The 12,091-nt window shown below is 39.9% G+C and overlaps 2 protein-coding genes across 15 annotated transcripts in view; one reads left to right on the top strand and one right to left on the bottom strand.

The window, feature by feature from the left end:
• Positions 1–3,317: 3,317 nt before the first annotated feature.
• On the bottom strand, positions 3,318–8,839 carry LOC139537726 (putative nuclease HARBI1). 5 transcript variants are annotated; one of them, XM_071339391.1, is made up of 9 exons: positions 6,949–8,839; positions 6,797–6,858; positions 6,629–6,714; positions 6,258–6,541; positions 6,143–6,178; positions 5,490–6,044; positions 5,305–5,420; positions 5,097–5,208; positions 3,318–5,002 (listed from the first exon to the last, which is right to left on the bottom strand). In XM_071339391.1, exons 6-9 carry the CDS (start codon positions 5,959–5,961, stop codon positions 4,632–4,634), a joined length of 1,071 nt encoding a protein of 356 aa, XP_071195492.1. In that variant the 5' UTR covers positions 5,962–6,044; positions 6,143–6,178; positions 6,258–6,541; positions 6,629–6,714; positions 6,797–6,858; positions 6,949–8,839; the 3' UTR covers positions 3,318–4,631. The 5 variants fall into 5 exon arrangements, with proteins under 5 accessions (XP_071195492.1, XP_071195493.1, XP_071195491.1 ...); XM_071339392.1 differs by having other exon boundaries at positions 6,143–6,541; XM_071339390.1 differs by having other exon boundaries at positions 5,490–6,178.
• A 938-nt stretch (positions 8,840–9,777) lies between these two features.
• Positions 9,778–12,091, top strand: part of sytl2a (synaptotagmin-like 2a) — a 42,497-nt gene continuing 40,183 nt past the window's right edge. For 2 of the 10 annotated variants that reach the window (XM_071339376.1, XM_071339377.1), the window contains exon 1: positions 9,798–10,280. The gene's annotated coding sequence lies outside the window, so the exon portion shown is untranslated. Of the gene's footprint in view, positions 10,281–12,091 lie in introns of all 10 variants that reach the window. The other 8 variants (XM_071339380.1, XM_071339379.1, XM_071339378.1 and 5 more) reach the window with 8 other exon arrangements.

The raw sequence follows: 12,091 nt of genomic DNA, 5'->3' as shown, positions 1-12,091 counted from the left end.
TACTTCTAGTATTAATTTTTAATTCAGAAATTATGTTAGCAAAAAAAAATATTTGACACTTCTCTGTTTTCACAATGACATTCAAATCAACTTTGAAAAAAGGCGCAAATTTAAATTTGTTCCACCTGAACGAGTCTGACCACAAGTCAGAGACCACTATGATGACACACCAAATGTGTTTGATGGATCGGGGGAAAAGAGCAGGAGTAAGCTTTAGTAGGTTACAGTCAAAGCTAGGTCTTCCAATGGTGCGACTGCTGTCGGCATCCAAAAAGTATCCAACATGAATTAACGCTTGGTGGTAAGGATGACAGTGATGTAGTCTACGGTGATACGGATATCACTTATTATTGATATCTACATAGCGCATTGTGAATCACACTGCTACTCTCTCATTTAGCATTTGCGCCTTACGGATTGTGGTTGTTGTGGAGGGCTGTTCACAAATCTAAGTGAGTATTTGAACCCAATAATAGTTGAATTCAAGAAGTTTAAGCTGCCTATCAATCATTGTTTTTGAAACCAGTGAAAAATGCGCTCTTGCAACAGCTGCATAGTGCGGATCCCAGCCTACGGAATAAAAGTGGGGCTTTTATTGCTCAATCTAATTCATGCTGATAAAAGAAAAATGCATGATGGACACATGCTGAAACTCGCAAACTTTTGATAGACTTAAAGGGGAAATCTGTAGTTGCTACATCCATTTTTGGACGTATAAATTCTATGTATTAATGTAAAGATATAATTTAATCATATTATTGTACGTAGTAGAAAACCTTGGGTTAGATAGAAGAAGCCTACATAACCAACCCATAAAGTAAAATGTAACATATTGCCAGCTATGTAAACTTTAACATGGATTTATCCTTCAATAGATGTAATTCAATTGGTAACTTACATTTCTTGTCTTCTTCTAATGGCTCTTAAGGGGAAAGTAATCTAAAAGTAACTGAATGTAATCAGATTATGTTACTGAGTTCGGGTAATCCAAAAGTTATGTTACTGATATAATTTTTGGACAGGTAACTAATAACTGTAACAGATTACATTTAGAAAGTAATGTACCCAACCCTGCAGCTATCTTGGTAAACGGACATAAGCATAGCCTCGGAAAGTAGGGGTGCTGAAAAATCAGAAGAAAAAAATATTGAACAAACATTTTTTCACTAAAGCTATACACTGGGCCTTCAGTAGTTCTGTATTAGCGGGCCGATATAGCGTCTGCGTCGCACCTCCTCCCCTCAGCCAAATGTTAACAGAATTAGATTTAGCTAGCCTTAAGGCCATCTTTCTCTACAAATATGCTGATAAGGTCGCATCTTTTCCTATTCAACTAGTGAGGGATGGACTTGAACCAGGGTCGACCCTCCTTTACAGCCATTAACCCTCCACCCCAAAACCTTAGCCTACATTTGACCTGTTATGCCAACAGGTCCTGATTTCTTAATTTATGCCCCTATCAACTCTAGGTTTCCCATCACACGAGTAAGAATATACCGGTTGAAGTACAATACCTGGCCATGTACTGTAGCAGGCGCCAAGCTGTGTTTCCTGGAAAACCTTGTTCAAATCAAATAACATGTTATTAGTCACATGCGCCGAATACAACAGGTGTAGACTTTACAGTGAAATGCGTACTTACGAGCCCCTAACCAACAATGCAGTTTAAAAAAAATACAAGTAATAATAAGAAATAAAAGTAACAAGTCACGTTGTTGGTTACTGCATGATCCCATATGTGTTATTTCATAGTACTGATCTCTTCACTAGTATTCTACAATGTAGAAAATAGTAAAAATAAAGAAAAACCCTTTGATGAGTAGGTGTGTCCTGACTTTTCACTGGTACAGTACATGATTACATTGTGCATGTTCAATTAATCAGTAATTATTATTCAACATTGTCACCTGGGATTTTAATTTACAGCCTCTCTGTTCACAGTACTCTGATCTACCTGCTTTGCCACCATGTCTGTGTCAGGTATCAGTTCATCTGATTATTCTCTCATCATTGATTTGATTGACTTATTTCAACAATTTAAGGGCTTTCTGTATAATGTTTGTAGGGAATATTAACCTGTTTTAATGATTCTCCTGAATCATTATGATCAATAAAATATTTTCTGTCCTTTACTTTTAACAGAGCAGAGATTTACTTCTAAAGTGCATTCACACCCATTGCTTCCACCTTTCAAGTTGTTTCAGACCTACACAAGTGTCTAGGGAGAAGGGCTTAGGGTTTCTTCTGGACAGGGCTTAACTATACTGGCCCAATAAGCACATACCCTGGAAATATCCGTCATTGGGACAGCGGTTAGGGTGCTTGTAGTTGGGGCTGGTGGCCTGGATTCAAGACCTGCTAGGGAGTCACTCTACTGTCACATTCATAGCAATGTATGTTAATGTCATTATTTGGCAACAGTTATAACACCTTTATTTGATCTAATTAAAATTAATTTCTCATTGAAAGATGGGAATCTGTAGGATTACCCCTTTAGCACAAATTATGACCACATTTCCACTAACTCTGATAGGTTATCAGTATTTATTAATTCAATATAGGTGAGCATCTCTCGATTGTCTTCTTGAAATCCACACCACATACCATGTATATTATTAATTTAAAAGTAAAAAAAATTATGTAGCAACTGCAGATTGGAGATTTAACATATTGTGATTTCTGTGATTTGTCCTAAGTGATTCTGTTGCAATTTGTCTGTTTTTCCACATTAAAACTTGGAGATGGAACTCTGTGTTGTGTATTGTTTTGGTATACCTGGCATCATCATTGTTTAAATGGAAAATGTGAGAAAGTACAGACATGGTACTGTAAATATACACATTTCTGGGACATGTTTCAGCAGCAAATTAGGAATGTTACAGACAGAAATGCAAAGTGGTTTTATTTTGCCCCCCAAGTTTTCTTTTGCTTTTTTATTGTTGAACATGAAATACTGTAAAAACACCAGGAAATCAGCTCCAAGTTATTTTAACTTTGTAAATCTGTTCCCAGTATTCCCACGCATAATTGAGAGACACGTGATTGTATACAAATGTAAGCAAAGATTGAAATTATTATGTTTTAGTAATATGTCTGTTTTGGCTTCTTGCGGTTAATTTACAAATTATTTGGAATTATGTTCCGGCCCCCCGACCATCCGCTCAAGAAAAGATTGGCTCGTGGCTGAATCTAATTTATGATTCCTGCTCTAGGGAATGTGCTTATTGGACCAGTATAGTTAGGCCATGTCCAGAAGAAACCCTACTGTAGGGGGTGTGTACTGGTGGCAGAGAAGTCAGGCGCAGGAGAGCAAAAACTGATTTACAACGGCGCAGTTTAATAAACAAAAACCACCGTAAACAGAACAATAAATCAATGGGTAAACAAAACCCGTTACACACCAGCATAACGTGCACAAGCACTACAATAAACAATTCCGGACAAGGACATGGGGGGGGACAGAGGATTAAATACACAACATGTCATGATGGATTTGAAACCAGGGGCCTGTTGCACAAAACTAGGATAAGGGATTAAGCCAGGATATCTTGGTGATCCTGGCTCAATTGATCCGTAATCCGGTTGCACTAAAGATGGATAGGGGGCAGGAGGATATGTTATGGTATAAATTACCATGGAGATTTATTCTGTGGAGCTAGCCTGCTCCAGACCAGGCTAAATTCCAGGATCTATTTAATCTCATCCCTAATGTCAGTCAGCAGTCACCACAAATGGAAACCAATAGTTATTTCACTGCTCACTATACATTGTTATCACATATAACTAGACCCACTGTTATTATTTAAACGTTTGTGATCATTAATTTCAATGATTTTGGATAAAAAAAGATTTTTAGATGATGTTGCTATCATTAGATAATTTACAGTTTCCCATAGACTATAAGGCTATATATAAAATGATAGAATATTAAGGCCACAGAGGGGAAAAAAACACAAGTCATAATATTGTAACCAGTTGTTTTAAAGGAGGACAGTTGTTAAAATGACAGATGTGGGGCATTTCGTGAAATTGTACTTCAGTATGGTTTCATAAACAAAGACATGCTGATGTGCCAGAATATTAAGTATCACATTGTCATAAGTATCAAAACTGTAAAAACAATATGTAGCTTTTCTGCAGAAAGAACCAGCCTCATAAATTTATGACTTTATCCTTTTTCTTCAGTGTGGCCCTAGTACTCTGTCATATAAACAAATACACATTCCATATGAATATAAAAACACAATGTGTAACATTATGTTCCTTTATTGAATAAGGACAAAACAAAGCAGGTAAACCATCAGCTCCTTTCGAAACTGAAGTCACAGTGACTCTACAAGATGGAAAGCACAGAATCCAAGCATATTATACAAAATGATACATACACATTCAAAGGTCTGTATATAACACACCCTGCATGTCTGCACACTAAAATAAATGCAGGACAAATCCATACACATCAACTGAACAGACAAATGAATGGATGCAGTAGCCTCCCTGCAGCCTTGTATTACACACAGTATACCGCACAAACATCATAAGAGGCCAAATTCGTCAAAAAACGAACCCAAAAAAACCCAAATTCCTCTGCCACCGCAGGACATATTTAACCAAAATTGAAAGCACACATACTAACTAAAATAATTCAACACATATTGGTCCCTCAGCAGCCGACCACTGTCGTCATCAGGGAAGATTGCCGGATTGTCCCAGTCCATGGCTGGTGGCACTCTGGGGGCCCTCTCCTTCCTCAGGCAGGCCACATTGTGGAGGACAGCACAAGCCACAGTAATATCACATGCCCTAACAGGGCTGACCCTTAATTTGTGAAGGCAGTGAAAGCGTGCCTTCAGGAGGCCAAAGGTCATTTCAACTCTGGCCCTGGTCCTGGCATGGGCATGGTTGTAGGCCTGCTGTGCTTCCTGGGGGTCTGTGAAAGGTGTCAGGAGAAAAGGCTGGCAGCCATACCCCCTGTCTCCCAGCAACACACCAGAGAATTCACCTGTCAACACAAAATCTCATCATTACTACCTCATAAACACAGTGATATTCTTGACACAGCCATGATGGTTATAAATAGGGGTTGTGTGGCTTACCTTGTGATAGGCACTGATAGATTTCAGAGGCCCGAAAGATTCTGGAGTCATGGACTGAGCCAGGCCATTTTGCCACAACATTGCTGATCACACAGTCAGCATTGCAGACCATCTGAAATCATAAGATGAGGAATATTACACCAATCAATGCACATCACTGGCAATGCAGAGTGTTCGTCAATGGACAATATCAAAAAGTTATGTTCACCTGAACATTAATGCTGTGAAAGGATTTCCTATTCACAAAATCAGCCTCATGGGCACCTGAGGGGGCTTTTATCCTTATGTGTGTGCAGTCCACTGCACCAATGACATTGGGGAAACCTGTCACACAAAGTAATGAGTATCCTACTATGTGTTAACAGTTGTCCTGTAATTTGTAGATCCTCTTACCTGCAATCCTATAGAACTCCTCTTTGATGTCACAGAGTCTTCTGTGGTCAGGGAAGGAGATGAAGACATCTGCTAATGCTTTGATAGCCAGACACACACTCCTTATTGTGCGGCAAATTGTGGCCTTGTTCAGCTGTTCTGCATCACCCACTGAGTACAGGAAGGCTCCACTAGCAAAAAAGCGCAAGGCCACACAAACCATTTGCTCCACACTCAGTGCATGGCTCCGTGCAGTGCGGTGCTTAATCCTGGGACCCAGTAGTCTGCATAGATACCTGATGCCATCTGCAGAAAACCTGTATCTTTCATATAGATGGTCATCAGGGAAGGCCAGTGGGTCCAACCGGTCCCTGAAGACCCTTTCTCGCCTGAAGGCTCTCCTCAGCACAAGTGCTTCTTCATCCACCACATCTCGCACGAATGGGCATGCCATTGTCAGAGCAGAAAGGAACACACAATTTTGGGCCTTCATATAGGCTAGTGGCCACACCTGGTGCTGGGGGGGTGGGCAAAAGAGGGCGATGCCTTATAACGATGACTTGGTTGTACTGATTGCTGGGAAAATAAAAAAAACCTTAGAAAGATGCCACCGTCCTGTGTGCTCACAATAAGAGCTCATATGTCATGGCTCACTTGACTTTACGAGAATATACCTAATTTTTATTTTGAGCTGTGTCATCTTCTTGGAGCTGGGGGAGGAAAGAAAAATAATGATTAATACATTTGTGTTACAGTTAGCATACAGTGTACATTGAAGGCATATCTCACCTCCCTCTCAAGTTTTTTTATTTCAAGGTCCAGTTTCCTAATTGTCCTCTTTTTTATTTCGGACTCCAGTACAAGATTTTCCATCTTTTTCTTCTTGTACTGAATGTCTATGTCTGCCAGTTCTATTTGGCGCCGGAGGTGGTTGCCATACAACTTTCTGATAGCTTGTGAGCTCTGTGAACACAATACAATTAGCGCAGCTGGAATTTGGCAGGATGTGGTGTCCTTTTATTAATACGCACTATGTTGCCAGGCTGGTTTTCCCACTGTATAGCATCTGGGTCCTGTAAAAGAAATTAGATTTTTTGATTTTGATGAGGACTCCTCACCATTGTAGAGTAAATAGTACTTTCACAGTCTTAACATGATACCTCATGCCTTCTGGAATCCAGAGAGATGTCTCCTCCTCATCATCGTCTCCATCATGTGCTGTTGCTGCTGCACTGGGGCCTTCACCCTATCACATTTAATCGGATTCATATTGAAGCTAGTAGACAAGACATGCCAGGCCTACAGTATGCCTTTGATGGAGTACTCACTGGATCAGCATCGTCTGGTGCTTGTGCTGGTGGCTCTAACAGGAACACAGTGCTGCCAGACACTGCAAGGCAATAGGTAAACCAAAGTCAGACAGTCCAAATTGATTCAATATGAATGTGGTTGTATCCCATGTAGAGATGGAAGGACATACCTTGAATGAAGCGGGTGGCATCTTGGGAGGAACCTATGCTCGTCTCTTTCCCCCCAGGGATCCCCTCTAAGACGGGCCTGCCTTTATTTAGCTCCAAGGCCATGTCCTCTGCTGGGGTAAGGTCAGCCTTTGGTGACCCACCACCCGTGCCTTGTCTGTGGGTATTATTTTTCACTGCTAAAACAGTACAGACAATGTGTGAGCAGGCACCTTCTGGGTACAATATATGCTTGTGCTTTGTTAAATATTAGTCAGGGACCATACCATTCTGCAGAATGTTCTTGTATTTGATTTTGACCTGCTGCCATGTCCGTTTTGGCCCGTTCATGTTTAATCTACACACACACACACACACACACACACACACATTTAATGGAGTCACACTGCAAAAAATTACTTGGTATTTTTGTCTTGTTTTCAGTAAAAATATCAAAAAATTTATCATAGCTTTATACAGTGTGATGGAGTTACTTTACACAATTTCACTCATATCTGCAGTGCATTTCAATTAAAAATTTAACCGTTTCATAATTACAGTACAACTGCATTTTTGGAGATGTGAATTAAATATTTGAATTGTAATTGTGATGTTTCAGCGGAGCGGTGAGTGTGTAATTGTGCACTACTTACGCATTCAGGCGGTCTGCAATACTTTGCCACGCTTTTTCTCTTTGCTTTATCACTGTGGCGGTGTTGCCTTTCTTCTTAATTATATCTTTTACCTCCTCGTATGCCTCCATGAGGATTTGTGCTTCCGACGGGGAAAAGTACGCGGCTCTAGTTGCCATGGTAAATCAGTTAATCTGTGATCTGTGGCGGGGTCTATTTGAGTGAGCCGTGAGCGCGCACCTATCCAGGATTGGTTTCACCTGGCTTAATGAATCCGTGTCTGCTCATCCTGGCTTGGTCTTTGTGCAACCAATTAAGCCTGGACGCACATGTTTTGGCTTCATTGAGCTCAGCTGAGTCATTTATCCCGGATGTCTTAATTCTACTTTTGTGCAACAGGCCCCAGATGTGTGGGAAGACAAAACAAAACAAATGGAAAATGAAAGGTGGATCCGCGATGGCTAGAAGACCGGTGACGTCGACCACCGAACGCCGCCCGAACAAGGAAAGGGACCGAATTCGGCGGAAGTCGTGACACCTACCCCCTCCTCCTTAGACACTGGTGTAGATCTGAAACAACTTGATAGGTGGAAGCAATACGGGGAATGCACTTTGAAGTAAATCTCAGCTCTGTTAAAAGTACACTGAAGAAAGACTTTCATTAATCATAGTGATTCAGAAGTATCATTAAAACAGGTTAATATACCCCACCAAGATTAGACAACTATGCAGAAAACCCTTCAATTTTTGAAATAAGCCAATAAAATCGATGATGAGAGAATAGTCAAATGAACAGATAACTGACAAAGACATGGTGGAGTAGCAGGAATATCTGAATGCTGTGAACTAAGAGGTTGTGAGTTCATATCCTAGGTGAAGATATGTTGAATAATAATTACTGTATAAATGAACATGCACTGTGTGTGAGTATCCCTAACCTTGCCAACTGACAAAATGAGCTGTGAATGGATCAGTGGCTCACCTTGATGGGCTTGGCAACAATAACAGGGTGTGATGTGTCGTTCTTTTTTGGAGAACGTTTCTTTGATATACACAGAAATGTTCTTGCAACATTCCAATTAAATGTGTCTAGAACATTAATTCTGAGCAAGTGGCAACCATGTTGTGTGCATATTTGGTGGGAAGTTGATGGAATATTCTCCTAAAGCTGGACACATTGTTATTGCAACGTCCCCTGTAACGTGTCTAGAACATTAATGTCTTATATTCTGAGAACATGGTAACCATGTTCTGTGTATATGTACACACAACATCCCATAATGACTAAGTGAAAACATGTTTTAGACATTTTAGCAAATGTATTGAAAATCAAATACATAAATATCTCATTTACATAATTTTTCACACCCCTGAGTCAATACTTTGTAGAATCACCTTTGGCAGCAATTACAGCTGTGAGTCTTTCTGGGTAAGTCTCTAAGAGCTTTCCACATCTGGATTGTGCAACGTTTGCCCATAATCTTTTTCCAAATTCTTCAAGCTGTCAAATTGGTTGTTGATAATTGCTACACAACCATTTTCAGGTCTTACCATAGATTTTCAAGCAGATTTAAGTCGAAACAGTAACTCGGCCACTCAGGAACATTCACTGTCTTCTTGGTAAGCAACTCCAGTTAAGATTTGGCCTTGTGTTTTAGGATATTGTCCTGCTGAAAGGTGAATTCATCTCCCAGTGTCTGATGGAAAGCAGACTGAAACAGGTTTTCCTCTAGGATTTTGCCTGCGCTTAGCTCCATTCCGTTTCTTTTTTATCCTGAAGAACTCCCCAGTCCTTAAAGATTACAAGCATACCCATAACCTGATGCAGCTACCACTATACTTAAAATATGTAGAGTGGTACTCAGTAAAGTGTTGCATTGGATTTGCCCCAAACATAACGCTTTGTATTCAGTACAAAAAGTTAATTGATTTGCAATTTTTTTTGCAGTATTGCAGCCTTGTTGCAAACAAGATGCATGTTTTGGAATATTTGTATTCTGTACAGGCTTCCTTATTTTCACTCTGTCAATTAGGTTAGTATTGTGGAGTAACTACAATATAAAAAATATAAAAATAAAAATATCAAATTTGACATTATGAGGTATATAGGCCAGTGACAAAAATAAATAAATATATTGAATACATTTTAAATTCAGGCTGTAACACAACAAATGTGGAAAAAGTAAAGGGGTGTGAATGCTTCCTGAATGTTCCACTAACTAACGGAAATCTGGACACTCAAACATCAGGAAAACATTACGGGTAACATTATAAACCCGTTCTCTTTCCCTAGGATTGTTAGCTGGTAGAGCAGCATATTACATTTCGGATAAAGTAGAAAGGCAAGGCGTATGTATGTATGTATGTATTCCGTTATTTCTCCCCCACAAAAACTCTACATTCCCATGTACACACACACACACACACACACACTAACGCAATCTCCACCCAGACTTAATAAATGAGTTTAAACTAATTTAAACAGTCACAAAACCAATAGAACAACGAAGTCAGCATTCATGTTTCTTTATGACATGAACATCATCAACAATCTTTCATTGAGTAGCGAGGCTCACCAGGAAATGTCAGCATCTAACGAAATCTTTCATGCTGTGAGTTTCGACTCATCGGCTGAGCCTCGTGCTTGGGTTTGGACATAATCCATCTCCTCGGGACCGCTCAAGAAGTTGTTCTCACCGTGCAACGCAGTTGTCTTGTCTTGGGTAAGTGTTATCTGCCTTTTTCTGAATATACATTAAAACAATGTTTATTTTTCTCTATGTATTGCGTGCGATGATGACAGTCGTGTTTTAATAAGGCTATTTCTGAATACTGTACCTAACGCAATATTTAGCCAAAAAACAATACATTGCGGGAAATGTTACATATTGTAAATCAACTGCCGCACTTGATTTATGCCGTGTAATTTTTGTTTCCTAGATTCAATAAAACTTGCAAACTGACCATTTTGCCATTTCCCCATTGTTACGTAAATTCAATTGAAGTTCCAACTCAACTGTATCTCTCCCAGCAGCTTCTGCTAAACAGAATCAGATCAGTGAAAAATAATGTGTAGGCCTAGCTCTAGAAAAAATATCAGATCACAACATTAAAATGATATGAGGACATACATTTTGGGAAGCATTATTTTTCATGCATGTTCATGCTTTGTTGAAAGGCCAGTTAAAAGTTAATCCAAGGTCTTATTAAATCCAAGGGCCATGGTGTGTGTGAATTTGACCCTAGACCCTGATCTGGGGTCAGTTTTGAATTCCCTCCACTAATGGTTAGTGTTGGGGGAGGAGAAGTTGATCCTAGATCTGTACCTAGGGGAAACTTCAACCCCAGAGCCCAGGTGGACAGGCCTCCTTTTAAAATATCAGCTTCCATTGGTCTCAATTGAAAATATTTGTGCCAGGAGTCTTGGATGCTGCATGCACCACACTCAAGTCAACCTCTAAATTGGTGAGCTCTCTGAAGTGAGCAAGCACAGGGCAGACGTGCTTATGCAAGCTACACTCATTAGATGTTTCACCTACAACCATACATTGTAAACAAATACCAAAAAATGGTACACTCCATTGACATTTGTATTATGTTCTCTGCAAACCTGTGGCTTAACATTGACCTCACATATTTTCACATATTTTCCTTCGACCACACAGTCCCAGATCACTGGTACTCTGTTGTAACATGCAAGCATTCCTTTTGGTGCTCTAAGCGTTTCTTTCAAGACTTCTCACCAGGTGTGTAAAGGAGGGGGGGTTAAAATCCCTATAAGCATACATCCTGTTTCTAGCATACAAGTAATTTGTACAGTACATCGAGTTGCCATAGAATGATATGTGGTTGGTGAGATCTAAACGCCGGATTTTTAAATGTGTTCAACAGCGCAGATGTATAACAAACCTAAACCAAGGGTACCCTAGATTGTACATTAAAATAGTTATGTATATTCTTATCTGAGATCTTTCCTTAGCTGCCTATTCATAGACTGATCCGCCCCTACTGGCATTGGGAAAACATGTCAGGTTTAAAGGCCAGTGTAGAGAAAGGGGATACCTAGTCAGTTGCACAACTGAAAATTATTCAACCGAAATGTGTCTTCTGCGTTTAACCCAACCCCTCTGAGTCAAAGAAGAGCAGGGGCTGCCTTAACCCCACAACTGCTCCCTGATGATATTGATTAACTACCTTGCTCAAGGGAAAAACAGGTGATTTTTCCACTTCACCAGCTCAGGGATTCAAACAAGCAACCTCTTGGTTACTGTCCCAACACTCTAACCGCTAGCCTACCTGCCACCCCAAGTGTACTGCCCTCTGAATGTGGAACTTAGTTAGTAGGTTTATACATTAGGTGTCTGTTTTTATTTCAGTCTCATGCATTTCATCCGGTGACAAAGAACGAATAGAAGTATTTTACTGTAGCTCCATTAGCCATTTTGTTCTAACCTATTTTACGATACATTCGCTACAACATTGAAAGACACATGGACTACTACAAGCAATGTATATGCCCATATTGCTTATCACT

Source organism: Salvelinus alpinus, chromosome 13, assembly GCF_045679555.1.
Source record: "Salvelinus alpinus chromosome 13, SLU_Salpinus.1, whole genome shotgun sequence".
Taxonomy (NCBI): Eukaryota; Metazoa; Chordata; class Actinopteri; order Salmoniformes; family Salmonidae; genus Salvelinus; species Salvelinus alpinus.
Note: the sequence above shows the minus strand (reverse complement) of the source record. Positions and strands in the feature narration are given on the sequence as shown.